This window comes from Arachis ipaensis, chromosome B10, assembly GCF_059453495.1.
Source record: "Arachis ipaensis isolate K30076 ecotype BB chromosome B10, ASM5945349v1, whole genome shotgun sequence".
NCBI lineage: Eukaryota > Viridiplantae > Streptophyta > Magnoliopsida > Fabales > Fabaceae > Arachis > Arachis ipaensis.
The window spans coordinates 142,798,446-142,821,087 of record NC_142435.1 but is presented as its reverse complement, the minus strand read 5'-3'; the positions used below and the strand labels follow the sequence as shown (position 1 = coordinate 142,821,087).

Sequence of the window (22,642 nt, the reverse complement as noted above, 5' to 3'; positions counted from 1 at the left end):
TATTAGTTGATCGGTTTATTCCATAATTTTATGTCTTCTATTTTTATGTTTAGTTATGTTTAGAGGTATTTGCAGTGCGATTTGGATCGATTTTGAGTTAAAAATTCGTTCGATTTGAATACTAATTTTACTTGTGATGCGATTTGGATTGGATAATTTAAAAAAAAAATCCGATTTGATCTAATTTCTAGCGATTTAAATTGTATTGGATTTGCAATTTTGTAAATTAAAAAAATTAAATACATATAACAAGTCTCAACATCAAATTTTAAATAATCAACAATGACATAACAAACCTCAACAATATCTTAAAAAGCCAACGATAACATAACAATAGAAATAAAATTATAGGTTAGTTAAAATAAATAAATAAATAATATTTTGAATATAAAATATTTATTAAATAATAATAATACATGAATAATATAAAAATGTATAACAAATTGAACATGTTATAAATATAACTGTAAATATAATAATAAAATAATAATATTATAACATATTGTGCAGTTTGGATTGGATTGGATCAATTATAAAAAGTAGATTCGAAATTTGATCCGAATTAGTGCAATTTTAATCGGTTTTCGATTTAAATTGAATTGGATAAACGATTTAATTTGGATCAGTTTGGATTTAAATACCCCTAATTATTCTTAAAGCTTTAGAGTCTACTCCTAGAAGATACTTCAACATATTCTTCTTTTTTGACAACTTTTCCCTTCATTTCTCTCGCTCTTTTAATTTTGACTAACCAAAGATCACAAAACATACTAAAATTCATTTTTTTTAAATTCAAATTTTTATATATAAACCTGTGTTGTCATATTACCCAATTCTTCAACTCTCTCAATCTTATTTTCTTCTGTTATGAGCTTGGTTTTGAAGAAGGAAGAAGGTAAAGAACAGAATCCATGAAGGTACAAGGTGTAAAATTCGGTCAAACCGTAATTAATTAAATAATAAATTAAATATGAGCGAATATGGTTAGAAAATTTTGCAATCGAAATTTGATGATTTAAATGATATTTAGACTCAGTGGATTTTTCTGAGTCGAAAAACATAGTTTTATGCGTAAAAACATGCACTGAAAATTTGACCGACAGTATCGGCTGAGATCTATTCAGTACTGCAGCTGAGAAAATTAATTATGAGTGAGAAAGGTTAAAAAGTTAAATATTTTTTGTTGAGGTGGTAAAAATAATAAAGCGCACGTTGAAACACTAATCTTAAAGGTTTTGGTCCAAAATTGGGCCAATGAGCTAAACCAAATGAATTGGGTCAAAGTGGACCCAAATCCACATATATAAACTTTTACATTAAGCCATGTCAGCATCATTTCTTCCCCGCTTTTTGTGTTCCACAGTGAGAGAGAAGAGAGAAAAGGGGAATGAAAATCCTAACCCCATTGATCTTCAAATCACCATAACTTTCATTTCAAAACTCCGATTGACAAGTTATTTGCGGTCACGCGTCACCCTTGACGAGCTCTTCAAGTTTATCTAAGTATTGTGGTGATTATTTTGCTCTCCTATGCCCAGTTTTCATTTTCTATTTAAATTCAAATTTGGTTGTAGGTTTTGAAAAAATCTTGTGATTTTGGTTGTTTAGGAGTGCTCTAGTATGAACCATTGGTGAGTTTTCTCAACCAATTTCGTAGGTTAAGGTAAGGAACCCTCTAACTCTTGTAATTTATGAGATTTTATGATCCTTAAGTTGATGTATGTATGTAATGTGTATATTAGAGTATTGGGTACACTTTTGGAACTTGAATCTTGCTTGTAAAAATGTCTGGTGGAGCTTGGAGCTGAGTTTTGGTGGAGACTCCCAAGTGAGGGCTTGAATTTGACTTCCAAGAGGTACGATTTAAGTTTCATTTAAGTACCATATGGTGTGATGAGAATTCCTAGGTTAGATGCCCCTAGAATTAGGTTTGGATTGTGTAAATGGTTAGAATTAATATGTATAGTTGATATGTTGTGTAAACTAATGATTGGATTGAAAATTATGTGAAATTGCATATTTGGTGTGTTGAGAAATTTGATGAATTGGATGATGATTATTGTTTTGTAGAATATGCATTGAAATTGTGAATTTGGGCCAGAGGCCGTGGATTTTGGGTTGGAGGCCGAAAAAGGTAAGGACGGTAAGTGATGATTGAATTGTGTGATAATGTATGAGATTAAATGAAAAATTGGTATGGAATGTATGAGAATTTGATTGATTGATAAAATAGTAAAAAATGAGATTTTTGAAATGTGGAATGGATGTATTTGAGTTGGAATGTGTAGATAGAGTAGGTTTGGATTTAGTCATGTGTGGATATGTGACTTGAGTTGGTTTGGATTTATTTTGTTGGTTGAAAATGATTGAGGCTTGTGAATCATTAGAAAATTGGGAATGTGTGTTTTTGGTAAAAACAGATTTTTGGCCAACTTCGGTGAGCCGTCACTCGGCCCTTGGAATTGAAAAACTTTCAAAATTAGATTTTTATAAAAATTTATTCATCGATCTTTTCAACGGTTCAAGAATAGTTGAAAATGAAATTTTGTGGAGAAAGTTATGAGGTTTTGAAAATTGGACTGAAAAACTGATTTCTGCAACATATCAGATTTTCTGTTTTCTGATATGCATCCGTACGCGGCTTTTGACATGCGTACGTTGGCATTGGCCTCTGCCAAGTGCCTCTGCATACGTGGATATCGCATGCGTACGCGTCATGGTCCAAAATTGGAATCATGCTTACGCGACATCATACATGTGCACGCGGATCCCAAGTTTTCATCCTGTGTGTACGCACACCATATGTATGCGTACGCACACTTTCTAGAATATGGAAAAACGTGTTTTATGGGTTTTAACCATTCTTTTGGTCTTTTAAACCTTTATGAACGTTGATAAGAGTTTAGAGCCGGTGAAATTAAGTATAGAGGAGCTAAGAACAAGACCTAAAGAGTGAGTTAATGAATTGAAGTAAAAAGAAACTAAGTGTGGCTTGAACTTATGATGAACGCATTAAGTGTGAGTTGAAATTATGATGAGAATTACATAAGTGGGGATCCTGATGAGATGAAGTTTGAGAAGTGTGATGGGCACTATATCCCGGGATGAATAGATAAGTCAGGATTGAGAATTTCTCCTAGTTATTGTTATTATAAATAAAGAGATACAGGTTTAAAGCCTGCGAAGTGTACAGGGTACGCACCCTGCAAGAGATACAGGCTGTGCTACCTGCGAGATAAGAAAAGTGATAATGAAATTGTGAATGGTAGAACGATGATATGACAGGGTACTAACCCTGTGAGGGATACAGGCTTGCGTGCCTGCGAGGTGTACAGAGCACTTAACTCTGTGAGGTGTATAGGGCACTCTCCTTGTGAGATATATATAGAGTATTAACTCTGCGAGGTGTACATGGCACTCACCCTGCGAGGCTATGCTATATAGCGAGTAAACAGGAGAGAGGACAATGTCCGGGTTAGCTACCAGATGTGTCGGGTTCTGGCAAGTAACCGACACGTGAGCTAATGACCAGTAGGATAGGTATACATCATATGCATATGTTTGACTTGTTTAGGTTTGCCTAATTATTTTGGATTGCTAAATCATATATGCTATGTTACTTGATTATATGATACTTGTTCTACTTGTACCTTAATTGTGTATTACTTGTCTGTATTGCTTGTGTTTGTACAACTGAGAAGTCCCTCATGCTGGTATCAGTTGATGCTGAGGGCTGTTCTTGTTGAAATAAAATAATGAGATGATTAATTTAAAATGAATGAGATAACTTGATCTCCTTGGGTAGACCCAGTAAAGAGATTTCACTTGCTCCAGGTAGAGAATGAGATAATTGATATTTAAACGCTGAGTTCAAATTTACTGGATATGGTTTGGTTCGGAATTGAGTGTTAAGAGGTTTGGAAAGGAGGGTAAGATGAGGAGTTGACTAGACTTAGTATCCCCTAGAACAGTTACCTAATTCATGGATTAGTGAGAACCTAAGATGAATAAATGAATAAAGGAAGATTAGGATGCTTAGTGAGTTTTTATTATAGTGCATTGTATTTATTTGGAACTTTTATCATACTGAAAACCCATGGGTCGGGGGTTCTCATTCTGTATATATCTCTTATTTTTCAAATGCAGGTCCAGGTACTCAGCAGTGAGCTATGGTTCATATGAGAAATGGCGAAGACCTTTGCATTCTCTGCTTTATATTTTGCTTATGATCTCTTTTTGAAAAACTCATATTTTTTGTATTAATCTCTTTTGGAACTTCTATAGAGGCCTTTATGTATTACTCGGGAGAGATTAGGAGATATTGTTGTCAACTACTTTTATACCGTACTCTAGCCGGCCTAAACTTCGCAGGTCGCGACTAGTGGCTATTTACTTATGTTATATATCTATACTTTGTCTTATTCTTACTCCTCTTTATGGCTTTATCTTTGTATCATTTTCGATTCACGCTTTGTATTCTAATTGTCGATACGTGAGTGTTACGACTTTGTGATTTTATTTTCACTCTTTTCAGACTTCTCGATTTCTACTTCATTTCAATTGTGTGTGTGTGTGTGTGTGTGTGTGTGGTGGATGAGGTGGCGACTTCTATGCTGGTGGAGGAGGCTTGGCGGTGGTGGTTGCAATGGTCGCAGTGGAGTTCGTGGTGGTTATTAATGTGGTGGTGGTGGGTACAGAGGAGGAAGAAGAGAGTAAACCGGAGAAAGAACTGAGCGGCAGGCACAGAGAGAACATGCAGTGAGATTAGGCAAGCAAAGACCATAATAGCAGCGATAGCAGAGCGGTGAGATCTATTTATTTTCTATTATCGTTTTTCTTCTTTGATGTCAAATTTCAAAGTTTCAATTCTTTTATGTTCTAATTGGTTAATGTCTCTTTGAAATCCGATTAGGTTGGAAATGCTGGTGGTGTCAGGTGAAAATCCATGTGTTTAAAAAATCATTTGTATATATTCAGATTCATTATATATATGGGTATTCGATGATAATGGCTGAGGTTGCTGGTAGCGCTGCTGCTGGAGGTGGTGCTCCTGTTGCAGTCGTGGTGGTTAAAGAAGGATAGGATGGCGAGGTGATAATCAACTCGGTTTTGCGGGAACATAAAAGAGGTGTTGAATTTGTTTAATTTTTTCTTTTTTTTAATCTTCTTAGTTGTTGATTTTGATTTTGCTTTTGTGAATTGTGCAATTGATTGATTTTTATGATTGAACATTTTATTTGGTTTATGCTAATGATTTTTAGTGTGCATATTGAGTTTCAACATGATCTACAAAGTCATGGCTTGATCATAAGCTCATAACTAAGTAGTTTTTGTCTTAGAGCATATTATCAATTATTTTTTTATTTGTTTGCAAACTTAAGTTATGAACCAAACTATGTCTAAGTTGTGGGTGTTTTATTCTTGGATTTTGATTGAATTGCTAGAACTTGAGAAGGGGGTTGAATCAAGTTAAAGTCAGAGTTAAACTTCTTTTTCTCTGTTTTTGCAGAAGCTAATTAAGTAGGAGATTTTTTTGGTTTTGTCTCTAAATTAGTAAGAAACAGAAAAGGGAAGAAGAGAATAAGGCCAGCATATATCCTAGTTCGATTTTCAAGTACCATAAAATCTACGTCCAGTCTCCACCACAACCATGGTGAAATTTTCACTATAATGAACCAGATTACAAATACCAATACCAATGAATTACAATCTTAATTCATCTAGTATCAAACTCTAAGCTTATCCCAAGCTAGCTACCACCAAGTGTTGTCCCAACTTGGCAAGGAAAACCCACATATTCAATCTACTACCAATTGCTATCCCAACTTGGTAAGGAGAACTAAACCTTAGTTCTACAAAACCAAATTACACATAAACTTATCTTTGGATTTTTCATGCATCTCTCTTGCCTCTTCTCTCATGGCTTTTTCAACTCACATTTATAAGCCTTTTTCTCAAATACAAAAAGATGACATTAGATAGTCATAGTTAAAAAATTCTGAAATAAAGCACAAATTCAAGCAAAATGATTTCAGCTTGAGTGTTTTGAGATGATGCTCTAATCTGTTTTCTTTGTCCTCCAACGTTGAAATGAGGCCAGCTTTACTTGCTCTTCCCATTCTTCTTCTTTGCCTCTTCCAATTCTTCGTACCATCTGCCCATTGAAGCTGTCTCCATTGGCATTCAATCCTTTCTTCATTCTGCTCCATTACCTCTGCTGTCCGAGGAGCTGCTCCACTACTTTTGTACTCTTGCATGTTTGTGTTTTGCTCTCCCGCTTTCTGAATTTTGCTTTACTGATGTCCTTGGAGTAGTGGTATTGTCCTTGTGTCTTTGTTGCTCTCCTATAGCTACAATTGTCTCATAATAGTGCCAAATGTCTTTTTACCTTTTTCCTCTTTTGCTCCAACCATGAGCATTCAGTTCCTTCTCTCTTGCCTCACAGGAATTGATTTGTTGCTCATTAAAATGTAATGGGTTGAAATTTTGGAGCTGTGACATTTAAAGTTGCTGAAGCAACATTAACTTAGGCTGAGAAGTGAGTAAATGGGCCTGCATAAGTTAGCACATACATTAAATAACTTTAGACTTTTAATCCAATAAATGTTTGTCATCATTTATATAAACCCAAAATTAAACTTAACTCAACAAATTTGGTTATGGAATTCATTGCGGATATAGTAAGTGTTTAAGGTGTGTTGTTGATTTTGTGAGTTACAGAAATAATTACCATATTAAATTAATCATCATGTTATTAACTATGTTCTGATCAGTTTTCTTAATTCACTATTAGAGTCACTTGATAATAAAAACAAGAGATAAATGTTTAATTTTGTTTGTGAAATTGCAAGTGCTATTCAATTTTTGATACTATATTTTGTGTTTTAATTTAATCCTACTGTAATCTCACTAAAAAATTAGATTAAATCATGAAGTGTAGTTTCATAGATTAAATTAAAAATCTAAAACTCAATTCAATATAAATTATGCTTATAATTTTTTAAATTTTTAAGATGAAATTTAAGCCTTATTCTTAAAAATATTGAGAAAAAGAAATATATGCAGACCAGCACGTATGTGATGAGGTTCACAAATCATAGAAAATATGTAACAGTGCTAGGGTGTGAGAATAAAAAGTGCATGCTTAGCAATGACATCTTTTGTAGAGTAAGAAAAAAAATAGTATCACAGTGAAGCATGTGTTCGGTTTTTTGTGTTAGGAAGAAAAAAATAGGGAAGACAACCTGTACATTAGAATTTCTTATATATGTCAAGTCCACATGAATGTAATACATATCATAAACATTTTTTTTTTTGAAGTTTCTTTAGAAAGGACTTGAGAATCAAATTTATTTTATTATTTTATTTATAATTTTTTTCTCATTATAATGATCTATATTGTAATTTAGTAACTTAATAACTAGATTTAGTTTGTAAAAAAAGGCTATGTTGTTGTAACTTAGTAACTAAGCATATTGTTAAAGATATAATTATTCGACACTTTAACTGAATTATTTTTTGTTTTCCTTTTCCTTTAACTGTTTGGGACAAAGTTTTATAGCAATAATTTTAACGATAACCTTTTGATCTCCAAAATCATGCTGTGTACAATACATAATGTGTTAGTTGGTTATTAGTTATTAGGGTTAAGTACTGAAATCGTCTATAAAGTCTGGGGGTGAAAATCAAAATCGTCCCCGACCTTTTTTTGTTATTAAAATCATCCTCAACGTTACAAAACATTATAAAATCGTCTTTTTCCACTTCAATTTTATTTTTTTTACCATATTACCCTTCATTATTAATAAAAATAATTAAAAATAATATTAAAAAATTAAAACAAACCCCAACCCCCCACCCCCTCCCCTCCCACCCCTCAACCCTCCCCCCTCCGCCCTCCTCCCTCCCTCACTCCCTCCCGTAACCCCCTCAGCCCACTCCCTCTTCTTCCCGAAGATCGCGGCGTCCGTGAAGACCGGTGGCGGCGGCGAGGACCCTTCCCCTTCCCCCTCTTCTTCCCGAAACCCCCCTTCCCCTCTTCTCCCTTCGCGTTCCCTTCCCCTTCCCCGAGGAACTTTCCTCTTCTCCTTTCAAATAATTTACATCTTCCCTTTCTGTAAGCAAGATTCAAGACTCACAAGTCATAAACAATCACCTTTCAAACCACGAGAACTTTGAGAAATAGAGTCAACAAGAAAAAATAAGTCCACACCTTCTGATGCAGGCTTGACTCAATTTCCAGACTTGGTACAAGAAATTCCATCACCTAGAATACACCCAACCAGACCCAACCTCATAAAAGTACAGATATATCAAGAAGAGGAACGCACACAGACAGGGCCAGAACCAAAATCATCAATAAACAATCCCAGAACCAAAATCATCAATAAACAATCCGAATCCAAAAATTCAAGCCAATTCAGAGTCAGAATTTCAACTAATCAACAACAATTCCACAAATCTAGAATTCAGATTCAGATTATGAAGATGCAGAATTAGAGAGAGCAGCAACAAAAATTCTAGAATTAGCGATGAATCTAGAACACACAGAAGAAAAAGTGGAGAACACGAATCTGTGCTTGAAGTCCATGCCAGAAGCGTAACAAATTACCACATTTTACACTCTCATAACAAATTTCACGCACTCTGTTCTGCTGTTGGAGGAGCCAGTATGCTTTATTACCAGCCCCTGCCTTCCCCAAGTAGAACCACACTTGATTCAACACCTGCTCTTGAGAAACCTGAACACAATGGAAAAAGATTATTAGATTCGAGTTTTTCAGAAATGCCTTCTTCCCAAAGACGGTTTTGTTACCTGAGGAGCGTGGTTATAGAACGAGCGGCATACGGTGGTGTGGAGGTCCTTTGGTGCTGCTGCGGTGGCACGTGCAGAGTTAAGAAACCCTCTGTTGCTCTGAGACACGTGGTCGTTCAGCTTCATCCTAGCCACTTGTCCTGCGGCTTGGTATATAACCTCCCAAGGGTCGTTTCGGTCGGCGAACGGCGTCGTTGAAGGGGAAGGAACACGGGAAGATCCGTTCGGTGTTCCTTCGCTAGAAACTAAGCTACGGCCGGACCAGCTTCCGATTCCGCTAAGGGTAGACTGAGGTGAGCCGCCCATACCGCGAGTTTTGCATGCCTGTGAGGATAAGGGGTGGGGGTAAGGGGTGGGGGTGGGGTGGGGTGGTTTTTTTTTTAATATTTTTTATTTTTATTGAAAGGGCAAAATTGTCCAGAAAATTTTATTTATGGATAAAAGGACGATTTTATAACGTTTTGTAACGTTGAGGATGATTTTAATAACAAAAAAAGATCGGGGACGATTTTGATTTTCACCGAAGACCTTAGGGACGATTTCAGTACTTAACCCTAGTTATTACTACAAACTATCACACCTTTTAGGAAATTGCTAAAGGGGACATGACAGTATGTGTATTGTATTCCATATACTAAGTCAGAAATTTGATATTAAAATTTCGACAAAAACTATGAGTGCTTTGTTTTATTGAATGAAATCATAAAGATTACTTATTTATTAAAAATTCCAGCAAGCATGTGTGAAATTTAAGTGTAGCTTTTGGTTTTCGATTTCACTGGTGGGTTTTTTGGTCTCTTCTTTTTTTTTTTTTTATCATATTCAATCTTTTGACCGAAAATAGATACATATGTTATTATGTTAGAAAATGTAATTATTTGACTCATTTGATTTAGTTTACTAAATATTCTGATATTTACTTTTGACAAGTGAATAGAATGAATTTGGTAAGGAAATTAAAAAGAGACTTGAGGATTGCTAATGTCAACAGCATAATAATATAAGCTAAATCATGTTTTGAACAAAGATTGACAATATCAACTACTTAGAAAGAAGACAATATGTTAGTGATGGTAGCTTTTGTCGTCACAACGACACATAGGTATGAGATTTTATTTAATTACTATGGTTTGTGACATAAAAATACTATTTAGTTATATATTTATTTATTTATTTGTTTATGTAGTTACCCTTTTTAATTTTCTTTTCTTTCCAATAATATATACTAAAATTGGAATGCATCTTATGGTGTTTGTTAATTTGCTTAGCTAAAAATGCTTTTCATTCATTCCTTGTAAAGAAGGGTATTGCAGCTAGTTTGATGCTCAATATATCTTTCTTTGACCTTGCTCATGATGCTCTCAACTCACTTGGCTTCTTCAAAGAGAATTTCTAGGTGGCTACCTTCTCTTTCTCTACATTTAACTACTTAAGTTTTCATATCATCTCTCATTTTAGTTTTGATTAAACTGTTTTTATCTTCTCATTCCTATAGTTATTTGCCACCTGAATATTCTTTAGTAGTGTTGTCAATTTTATCTTTAAACAAACACTTATTCTCACTTCCAGCGATAAGAGTAAAAAGGTTTATTTCAAATGATTGTATTTCTCCCACTCTTTTAATTATGTTCACTCTAATTTTTTTGCTCTTCATTTTTAATCAATTTGATTTCCAATATTGTTGTATTTGTGAATTTATATTTAGTTCTAACATGTCTTTTTCATTTTTCGGTTTTGATTTTATGCCATTCTCTTTTGCTTACTCATAGTAAGTACAATGGTATTATAATTTATAAATCGCTATTTGAAAATGACAAATCTACAATAAAATGTTATGGACTCTCTAAAAAACTATGAAGTTTGAGTTTCTTGATCCAAATCAAACACAATTTATCCAAAGTATTATCATTTTTGAATAAGCATTGTAGTATTTTAAAAATGTAATTCTAAAATTGGTTGCAGTAGGTTGAATAACACGAAGAAAAAAAGCATGAAGAGGCATCTCCACTTTTTTATAAAATTGTGTTCAATAAGGCATGTAAAATGTATAAAGCTTAATTTTAGTTCTACAACCTATCATAATGAATGAATATGAACTATAAATTATTATATTCAAGTGGTGCCTCTGAACAATTTTGTTGAAGTTTGTTCCATTGGCAGTTACTTTTGCTTTCCTCATTTTCGCATTGCTATTAATGGAAATATGAGAAGAACATTGAAGGGTAAGAACTAAGAAGTGAACTAAGTATCATTATTTTGAAGGAATTATATGTTCTGATGAAAAGGCTTTTCTTTTTTTAAGTAAGTCTTTGTTTGGGCACCATTATTTTGATAAAAAAATATTTTTTTAATAAAAAAAGATCTTTTTTTTTATTTTTTAACGTGTTTGGTAAATTTCTAGTAGTAAAGTAAAAGTACTAAACCAAGTTGGGTTGGTCTAGTGGTTAGCTCACTAGTCCGCTTAAGTAAGTGTCGGGGGTTCGAATCCCGCCTTGTGCATGCAGCAACCCATTGGCCAGCGGCAAACCCTTAAATGGAGCTCAGTACCGCGACGGATTAGTCCTTGACCTGTCGGGTTGGGGGATATCGTGGGAAACCAAAAAAAAAAAAAAAAGTAAAAGTACTAAAAAAAAATCTTTTTTGAGAAGTTGTAATTTATATATTTTTTTAAAAGATCTTTTTCTCTTAAAAAAAGATGTTTTTCATGTAATAAATAAACAAAAAAGTACTTTTATATTGTTATACCTAAACATAATTGATAGATAAAAAAATCTTTTTACATTAAATATCCAAACATAAAATTACTTTTATTTTTCCATAAAATCTTTTAAAAAAAAATAACTAAAAAAAAAATTTCTTAAAAATTTATCCAAACAAGTCCTAAATAATTTTTGTTCCAAGCTTTCTCCTTTTATATAAAAAGCTCAATTCCTAAGTATTGGTTGGTGGTTCTCTATTTAACCATTTAGACATTTTGGTGATGTTGGTGCAACTATAAATTATTATTATTATTATTATTATGGTATTTTTGTATCAACTATTTTTACACAAATAAAATAATAAATTGGCCACTCATTAATTATATAAAATGTAACGATTGTTTTATAAATGTATTAAGGAATGAACACGTGTTTTGCCCAGCCATGTAAAAAAGAATTGATTGAGAAGCAAAATGCATTTAAAATGAAAGAAGACCATCAATATGAAAGTAGGTCTATAATAACCTGATTGGAGATTGTGTTGCTGATTGCTTTGATATTTTGTAGTTTTTTTATTTTTAATTAGGTTTATATGAAAGGTGGTCACAAAAGGGGATCATTGAATACTTGATCTGTATTAATTAAAATCTAAATTATGCTTAAAGGGTTAATATTTGAATATATACGGTAGAATCAAAGCTTATGGCCAAAGAGAGAGGCATTTGAATTATCCTATGCAATTGTCTATCAATCTAACTAAGTGAAACTAATTTTTCTTGCACATACAAAATCAGTATTATAGATGTTATATTCAGGGAGATTTTTAAAAATATTTTGAGATGATTTTTTGTGATTTTGTTTTCTTTCGTGATATCGATGCAGTATGTAATTATTATGGGATGTGATGTAGATTATTTCGTTTAACGTTAGGTCATTTATATTCGGATATGATCCGAAATTATTATATGTGGTTTTTTGATTCATGCACGGGTCATTTCTTAGTAAATATTTAAATATTGGATTCGGAATTTTTTTTTTATGAATGATTTTTTTCATGTGAATTGACAAATTCATTTTGCTATTACTGAAAACAAAAAAATAATTAAGATAATCATTAATTTTTTTCTAATGGGTAATATTTTTTTCATTAGATTAAATTTTTGGTAAAGATATACGTATAGTTGTTTACATGTAAAATTGTTAATTAAAAATTATAAGATAATTTGACATATTTAATTTTTTAATTATTATTTAACTATTTTTAACTATTAAGTGTTAAATTTATATAAAAATAACTGTTTATCTAAATTTTTAAACATTCTATTGCACGATGATTGTATCTTAATTTTATTTTAGATTAGTAATTTTTATAATGAAGAATGCTAGGGATCAGCAACTTTTGTGATTTGTAGCCATCAAATAGCCATTAATGATGGTTTTAATGGTGTGAGATTGGTATGAGATTTTATCCAATGACTCACTTTTCTTTGCTGGTTATATGTTAGCCAGAATTTAACAAAATTGCTGCCCCTTATGCTTTTCCTTCTTAAATTTTTTATTTTGCCTAATGACTAAATTTAAAATTTATTATTTTCATTTTCTACCCTTTTAATACACCTTATTTAAAGATTTTCATTATTACAAAGTAGATAATAATTAAAATAATTAACTATATTTTTTGTCTTTAACCTTTTTGAATTTGATAAACAATACGCCTAGTCGTTAACAGTTAACAGCATTGAATCGTTAACGGAGTTGAGTGATATGCACTGAGAGATAAGGAAGTAGCAACTAGTCAATACAAAGGGCGCGAAAGTTGGGGAATTACTAATTTACCCCTCTAATTTACCCCTATAATTAAATGTTACTTCTCCGGTTCTCTCAAACACACACACACAAAAAACACACACAAACATTCTCAAACGTTACTTTTCTGTTTTCTCCCATCAAACCCAAAGAAGAGACGCTACCCCTGCAACCTAATCGTTGAAGCACGAACGGCGGCTCCAGGCACACTAGCGGCTTCAGTTGGAGCGGCGACAACATGTGTTCCCCGAAGGAGGCAACACGATCGGGGGTAAGCTTCTCTCCTGGTTCTCGTTTGCAGCGTTTCATTTTTTTTTTAGATTTTCGATTCTTGTTTTTTGGTTGGGTTTGGGGTTGTTGATGACCAGGTTTAGGATTTTCCATGTGTGTTTGACTCCTATTTGTTGAAAAGGTTGTGAAGAGCTGTAATTTTTAGGGTTTAGCAACCATCATTGATGCTCTATTTTTTCAAATCCTGTGTATTTCGAAATGTTGTTTTTGTTTCTTTGAATAATGATTATTCTTTCCTTTCAAATGCTGTTTTTCCCCCCTGTTTTTGCTATATTTGCTTAGGTTTCTAGTTAATGTTCTAAACATGGAATTTGAAATGCATATCAGATATGGACTATTTTAACATTAAGGTCCATCATAGAGGAACCTTCAATAATAAAGAGGGAGTCTGGCAGTATTTAAAGGATGAAAACACAATGGTGGATTGGACAAATTGTGATCAATTGGGGACAATGGAGGTTTATGACATGTTAGAGAAGTTAGGATATTTTGAAGACAACATTGCTGTGTTGTGGTACAAAGATTGTGGGTTGAGTATAGACGAAGGGTTGAGACAGTTCAAGACTGATGTAGATGCAATGGCCATGGCGAATGTTGGAGTTGAAAAGGGTGTTGCCGACTTGTTTGTGATGCATAAGACATCAGAGCCTGATGATTTTCCCTATGAGATTAGTTATTTAGATGTTGGTGGTGGTAAAACTAATGAAGTAATGATGTTGATGTGGAAGTGGAGGCCCAAAATGTGGACGTGGAGGCCTAAGTTCCTAATATAGTTGAGGTCCAAGTTGTTAAGGATGTTGGTTTGGATAAAATTCAAATACATGGAGAAGAAGAAGCCCATGCCAACAATGTTGATTCTTCAAGTGAGGAAGATGAAGAATATGAGACACAGGATGATGAAGATCTTTACTTCTATGACAATGAAGATGACTTCTATAGGGATGATGCTCTCTTTGATGTTGACATCACTTTGGAATAACTGTATCAAGAAATTAAGAAAAAGAAAAGAAAAGAAAAGAAACATTGAGTCAAAGAAGAAGAAAAAGGCTGGCGGGGTGCAAAGCAGTGGGCTTAGTGAGGATGAGGGGCTGGATAGTAATGAATTAGAAGATTTGCCTCCTGAAGGGGACAAAGAATACAAAACATTTCCGGTGTATAATGAGTTGAAGGACATGAGTGCTTATGGGTGGGAGGTTAGAACATTATTTGCTACAAGAGAGGAATTCAAGGATGCGGTGACTACATATGTCGTGCATAGTGGCAGAAATGGTAAGTTTCCAGTTGTCGACAAGGGCTGAATGAGAGCTAAATGTAAGGATGAAATCTAAGTGGTTGGACAAGGTGTTTAAGATGAAGGTTGAAGCGAATCCAAGACTGAATTTGAAGGATTAAAGAAAGGGCACAAAACAAGTGGAACATGTCAAGGTGCAATTGTCAAACCCAAAATCTTTAAGGGTAAAGAAGTTGGTGGACATCAATGACAGCTTTGAGGTACAATGGCGGAGGCTATATTACCATTGGCATGAGCTCTTGATGTCAAATTCTGGATCCTCAGTAAATCTTCAATTTCAACTACCTCCAGAGGCACTAACTATTAACTAAAAGTCCTACCGTCCCAAGAGGGTTAAGCACGAATGCTCTTGTAGAAAATTTCAGTTAACTGGTTTTCCTTGTCCTCATGCAGTTAGTGCCATAAATCGTGCCAGGAATGATGTTAGAAATTACGTTGATAACTGTTATAAAAGAGATGCATATGTTGCATTTTACCAACATGTAATTAGTTCTTGCAATGGAGAGCAATTGTCGGAAAGAACTGATCGAGCATCCAGATTTGATGCCCTCAACATATAGAAAGCCTATAGGCCGGCCTACCAAAAAGAAAACCCGGGGACAAGATGAAGAGCCAAGTGGTTCAACTATGTCTAGAGCTGGGGAAGCAACAAAAATGCTCCGAATGTGGTGTAATTGGACATAATAAGATGGGATGTCCACAAAGACTTCCAAGTGTGAGTTTGAATTTCTATTACTAGCCTATATCATGTGAGTTTAAATATGTAAATGTTTATTTTAGTATTAATAACCAAAAATTATTGTTATCATAAGAAACTACCAATGGTGACAAAGAAGGCCAAACCTTCAAAATTAACAAAAGGAACAAAAGAGACAAAGCAACAATCAGGCAAAGCAAATAAGATGAAGCACACAAAAGCAATAACTTTTGAAGCTTTCAAAGCAATGGAGAAAGAGGGTTTAGTTAGGACTGAGAATTTATAATGGGGTGTTCATAAAAAAAACCAAAATGTGGTTAATCGGTTAAAAAACCATAACCACATTTTGGTTAACCAGTTTAATAACAATTTTAAAAACCATATTCATATTTTTTAAAATTGGTTAACCAAAACAAAAAAAAAAACGGATTTTAACCGGTTAATCAGAACCAAAACCTAATTTCAAAATGACAACAGTTCTTCTCCTCTTCGACAAAACCTCTTTGACAAAACCAAATTCACTCTTTGTCGCCGTCAACAGTTCTTCTCCTCTGCCTCTCGCCGGTGGTTTGTCGGACCTCTACCTCTTCGAGTCATCACTTTGATTCGAGACTGTGTCTCTTTGCCTTGTCCTCCCATTTGCGAATCTGTCTTCACTTTGATTCGCCGGAGTATCTCTCTTTTTTGGTTCTCTTCTTTCGTTGGTGGCTCGCCGGAGCTCATCAATTGAGGTAAGCCTCTTCCTTGCCCTTGGTTCTGAGTTCTGAGTTTTATCCTGAATTTGTTATCTAGGTTTTTTCTATTTTGTTGATTTGTTCTGTTTTGTTCCTTCATTGGTATACTTCTAACTTCTTCATCTCAATGGATTGAAAATGTGCAGATTTTAAAATCTGCCAGTATTGAACTCTTCATTTCAATGGATCCTGCTGTAAGTTTATTCTTCACTGTGGTTCACTTTTTAATTGGTTAGGACTTAATTAATTTGTATGAATTGAATGGAGAATTGTTGTTCTAATTATCTGTCTCATTAAATGGAGAATTGTTATTTTGGCTGCTGCATTATGCTGTGTTTCTGCAACATTAAACTATAGTAATTTGGCCACTGATTTCAATTAAAGGGGGTTGTAGGATCACTTTGAACAATCATAAATTTGATACCATGATTCCACCAATAATCAAATCACCCTTTCTAATAGTAAAAGAGGGTTATGCCTAATCCTAATCTTTTGTTCTGTAAATTATGCAATATTTAATTTAATTTAATCTAATTTTATGTTTTTGTGATCATAACCCATTGGTTTATCCAAAATTATGAATAAATGAAATTTTAAACTGAATTATACAATGTGTTAATCTATTGAAACCATTTATTACGTGCTTGACATGCAATTTGTGTTGTTTAAATATTTGTCTTATGAATATATATGTTAGATGTTAGATATTAGAAGGAGTGGCAGAAGGGTGAACTTTTTGGCTACAAACTTGTGTGTGATTGTGTTTATTTAATTTTTTTTACTTGGTCTTTTGTTGCTTTGTATTGTGAAGATTAGATTATAATGAGTATGAAGGGTAGAGAAATTGGAGATAATATTTTTGAATCTAGATATGGGTTTGGAGATTTTGGATTTGGTAGAAGTATGATGATGATGCCAAGTGTGTTTGGAAGCAGAGATCCATTTGATGATCCTTTTTTCAGTGACCCTTTTAATAGCTCAACTAACTGCTTTAAATTACTTTTCTGTGTTCTCCAATTACTTTTCTGCATTAGTTTATACAGTTGCACTTAATGTATAATTTTAGTAATTGGATATGCCATTTGCTTCGGCCCCTAGCTCACTGGGTGAACGTTTAAGTTCTGGAACCTAATTAGGGACTCCATATATAAGCCTAGCAATTAGAATTATATATATATTTTTTTGGTAGGTCCAAATATTTAGATAGTAATTTGATTACGAAGCAATAATTTCACCTATATAGTTGTCTCAGAGCACTACTTGCTGATAAACTTCACATCATATTCTTAAAAAGTGGGATGATTATTATTATTCGACCACTTCCTAGCTCTTGTTCCCTAAAATAGTAACATCATGTTATCTAATTATTATATATTACATAATATATATTTCTTAATTTCTTAAATGGTTATAATTGATGACGCTTCCTAGCTCTTGTTCCCTAAAATCTTACTTGCTAATTAGTAATTAAGCATGGTAATAATTGATGACACTCAACTTTTGGTGCTTGACTTTCAAACCCTAACAAGTTCTCAATGGTTATCTGATTCAACATTTCATATGGCAAGTGGTTGATTCTTAAATAAATCGGATTGTATGCAACATGGCAGATAACTAGTGTTAATCTTATTACTTTTAACTGAACTTGAATCGGTTTCAAGTATATGTATATATTGTTTGAATTTTGCTTTGTGTTTGATAACTAGTCCATTCTGTAAGAAGCTAATGTTACATGAATTAATTTTTTTTTGGTGTTAGTATACTATATGGATATTTACATTTTAATTTGTATATATTTACAGATTTAATATTAGATTTTATGGCTTTTTATTCAGAATGAGGTAGCCGATCGTGATGTTCCCAGAGTCTGCAGAGCATTCGACTTCTACATTACCTCCTCTCCCAACCACATCATCTGAATGCAAAAATCGATCAACAGTTTGAGACCATTTCAACAGAACCCCTAATGATGAAAATAAGGCTCAATGTCAACACTATTTGAAAGTGATTAAGTGCGGAAATGGAACAAAAGCAATGAGATCACATTTAAATATTTGCATGAGCAATCCCGGTTCAGATAGAGGCAAATGACGGAAAACAGGCACATCGCCTAGCCCAGAAGCCAAGTGGGTAGGTTTGATGCAGAATATGCTTGGGAAATATTGATATCAATGTTTGTTCGCGAGGAGTTTCCTTTTCGATCTGTAGAAAGTCAATGTTTTAAAGAATATTCGGCAGCTTTGCAACCAGGATTTAACGCTCTTTCACGTATTACATTGGCACGTGACATCTTGATGCTTTATGGAACAAAGAAGGTTCAACTTCAAAAATACCTTTCCAAATAGGGAGGAAGAGTTTGTCTTACAAATGATAATTTGAGTTCGTGTCAGAATATGGCGTATATGTATTTGACTACTCATTTCATCGATGTGGACTGGAAGTTGCAAAAGAAAATACTAAACTTTTGCTAAGTCACCGGCCACATGGGAGAGATTATGGTTCAAAATATTGAAGCTTGCTTGAATAGCTGGAAGTCGAACAAGATCTTCAGTATGGTAGTTGATAATGCATCGTCGTATTTACAAAGAAGGCTGATTTCTTGGAAGAGTTCAGTTTTGAATGAAGAGTATCTCCATATGCGGTGTTGTATTTTAAACCTGATTGTGAAGGATGGATTGAAGGAGATTGATGATTTCGTCGCCAAAATTCGAGATGCTGTGAAGTATGTTAGATCTTCAAATTCAAGATTAACTAGGTTCAAGACATGTATTGAACAAGAGAATATTCCACATAAGAGTCTTGTTTGCCTAGATGTTGAAACGCGATGGAACTCTACATATTTAATGTTAGTAGCAGCCTTAAAACATCAGAAGGCATTTGAACTATTATAGATACAAGACAAAAAATTTGTTGAAGAATTAAACAAGGGAAGAAGGGTACCTTCAAGATCATCATAAGACCTATGCTCAAATCATCATCATCACGATATTGTTGAACCCTCCTTCCAAGAGCAAACACTTCTTTCATATATAAGTTACTAGTGACATGAGAGGATCCAGAGATGCGAAGTGTAGCATCGTAAAACATCTCTAAAAACGGTAAGACAGACTTAGTATAATCCCAATTTTGAATTGAAGGTACCCCTCTTCCCTTGTTTAATTCTTCAACAAATTTTTTGTCTTACATCTCTAATAGTTCAAATGACTTCTGATGCTTTAAGGCTGTTACTAACATTAAGTATGTAGAGTTCCATCGCATTTCAATATTTAGGCAAACAAGACTCTTATGTGGAATATTCTCTTGTGCAATACATGCCTTGGACTTAGTTAATCTTGAATTTGAAGATCTAACATACTTCACAGCATCTCGAATCTTGGTGATCGAATCATCAATCTCCTGCAATCCATCATTCACAATCAGGTTTAAAATATGCGCACAACACCGCATATGGAGATACTCTCCATTCAAAATTGAACTCTTCCAAGAAATCAGCCTTCTTTGTAAATACATAACTCCTACATCGTTAGACGATGCATTATCAACCGTCAAACTCAAGATCTTGTTCAACTTTCAGCTATTCAAGCAAGCTTCAACATTTTGAGCCATAATCTCTCCCGTGTGGCCGGTGACTTGGCAAAATTTAGTATTCTCTTTTGCAACTTCCAGTTCACATCGATGAAATGAGCAGTCAAACATATATACGCCATATTCTGACATGAACTCCAGTTATCAGTTGTAAGACGAACTCTTCCTCCGTATTTGGAAAAGTATTTTTGAAGTTGAACGTTGATGGTTTCAGTGGCTAAGATTCAACCTCCCCTTCTCTTAGCCACTGAAACAATCTTAGCCACTGAAACCATCAATTGTTATTAGAGCTTGGTCTCAAAGAGATCAAGCTTTGCAGCTTGGAGCAAAGATCCTTATGGTGTCCTATAATCTGACTGAAGGTCAATCAAGCAATAGACCCCCTCTTTTCAATGGGAAAAATTATACCTATTGGAAGGAGAGGATGAAGATATTTGTGCAAGCAGTGAATTACAGATTGTGGAAAATCATCCTGGAAGGACCTCAATATCCAATTGTTACAAGTGCCGAATGAGTTGTTTCTCTCAAACCAGAAGCAAGATGGACCGAGGAAGATAGGAAGAAGGTGGAGTTAAATGCCAAGGCAGTAAACCTGCTTAATTGTGCTATCAGCTTCGAGGAATACCGACGGGTATCAAGATGCACAACGGCAAAGGAAATCTGGGACAAATTGCAAATCACCCATGAAGGAACCACCATTGTAAAGAAGACTCGAACAGACATGTTGAATAGAGAGTATGAAATGTTTGCAATGAAGGAAGGAGAGTCCATTGATGAACTGTTTGAACGGTTCAATGTTATCATTGTTGGCTTAGATGCTCTGGGAATTACACATTCTGATTCTGTGCTAGTGAGAAGAGTGTTGAGATGTCTCACAAAAGAGTGGAAAACTAAAGCTTTAATTATTTCTGAGAGCAGTAGCTTAGACTTCATAACACTTGATGATTTGAGAGGAAATCTTCTTGCTTTTGAAAATACCTATTTGAAAAAAGATACAAAAAAGAAAGGAATTGCATTTTCTTCTATGACTAACCCTCTGGATGATGAATCCAGTGATAACTCTTCTGAAAATGAGTTTGTGTTATTTGCAAAAAAATTCAGGAAAATGGCTAAGCTCAAAGGCAAAGGCAGCAGCACAAGGAGAATGAAGAAAGATCTTAGTAAAATAACTTGCTACAATTGTAAGGAATTGGGGCATTTCAAATCTGATTGTCCCAAGTTGAAGAAGGAGGAAAAGCCGAAAAGAGGAAAGAAGAAAGGACTGATGGCCACATGGGAAGACTTGGAGAATGACTCTGATGGTGATGATGAAGAAACCGAGACCAAGTCACAAACATGTCTTATGGCAGACCACATAGATCAGGTAGTCTTTCATAACCCTAACACTGAAGATCTTCATCTTATGATAGACCACCTTTCTGAAAAAATAAGATGTTTTCTGCTGGAAAATCAAGAACTTGAACAGCAAATTACCATTCTTAAGGCCGAAAACAGTTTTCTAAAAGAAAAAGTGAGAGAGGCCGAAACTGCTTGTGATCTTGTTGAAGAAAATAAGCAGTTAAGAGCCCAAGTTAGGAGCTGTGAAAGTAACCATTGTGTTCTTGCATATGTGGATTGTTTTAAGCAAAATGAAGAGTTGCTTAAAGAGGTTAAAAGACTTAAGGAAGACTTAGCCAAGTTCACCCAAAGTTCCGAAAGTCTGAATCACATCTTGGCTAGTCAAAAACCTCTTTATGATAAGGCTGGGTTGGGGTTCTATAAATCTGAAAAATCACATTTTGAAAATATTGCTTCATCTTCAAATGATACAAGATTTCAAGATCCCACCTACTTTAACAAAACAACAACTTCAAAGTTTTGTAGACTATGCAATCGGAATGGACATTTTCCCATTCAATGCTTTTTCGGTGAAAGAATGGTTGGTGACAAGGTTTATAAAATTGTTTTTGATTACAATGGCTTAGGACATAGAAGATGGTTTAACGTTAAAGGATCCAAAAAGATTTGGATACCTAAGGTTACTTGAGCTTGTTTTGTAGGTGTGCCTAGCATCCAAAAGGAAGGAAAATATGTGGTATATGGACAGCGGATGCTCTAGGCATATGACCGAAAAGGCAACCTTCTTCATAAAGCTTGATGACTATGATGGCGGACTTGTCACTTTCGGTGATGATGCAAAAGGAAAAATTGTGGCTGTTGGGAAAGTTGGTAAAAACTTTTCTTTTTGTATAAATGATGTTCTCCTTGTACATGGTTTGAAATATAATTTGCTTAGTGTTAGTCAACTTTGTGATTTGGGTTTTGAAGTTATCTTTAAGAAATTTGTTTGTTTAGTTGTGTGTGAGAAAACTGGGGATGTTCTTCTTGAAGCTAAAAGATGTAATAATGTGTATGGATTAACTCTTGAGGATTTAAAGGAACAAAATGTAACATGCTTTACATCTTTTGAATCTGAAAAATGGCTTTGGCATAGAAAGTTAGGACATGCTAGCATGTATCAAATTTCTAAGCTAGTCAAAAGAAATTTGGTTAGAGGAATCCCAAACATCAAGTTTGATAAGGATCTTACTTGTGACGCTTGTCAATTAGGCAAACAAGTAAAATCCTCTTTTAAATCAAAAGATGGAATCTCAACCAAAAGGCCATTAGAAATGTTTCATATTGATCTTTTTGGTCCTACTAGAACTCAAAGTTTAGGAGGTAAAAATTATGGTCTTGTGGTGG

The 22,642-nt window shown here is 34.2% G+C and overlaps 1 protein-coding gene and 1 long non-coding RNA gene across 2 annotated transcripts; both read left to right on the top strand.

The window, feature by feature from the left end:
* Positions 1–13,397: 13,397 nt before the first annotated feature.
* On the top strand, positions 13,398–18,579 carry LOC107623681 (uncharacterized). The gene is made up of 5 exons (XR_001616564.3): positions 13,398–13,591; positions 13,939–15,617; positions 16,141–16,330; positions 16,480–16,527; positions 18,169–18,579. It is a non-coding gene; the product is annotated as an uncharacterized LOC107623681 (long non-coding RNA).
* A 237-nt stretch (positions 18,580–18,816) lies between these two features.
* Positions 18,817–19,224, top strand: LOC148581968 (zinc finger BED domain-containing protein RICESLEEPER 2-like). The gene has a single exon (XM_088494745.1). The coding sequence runs from the start codon at positions 18,817–18,819 to the stop codon at positions 19,222–19,224; it is 408 nt and encodes a 135-aa protein (XP_088350871.1).
* The last annotated feature ends 3,418 nt before the right edge of the window (positions 19,225–22,642 follow it).

Excerpts from the sequence above, each read along its gene's own strand:
- LOC148581968 (XM_088494745.1), top strand. The coding sequence starts at position 18,817 with ATGGGAGAGATTATGGTTCAAAATATTGAAGCTTGCTTGAATAGCTGG.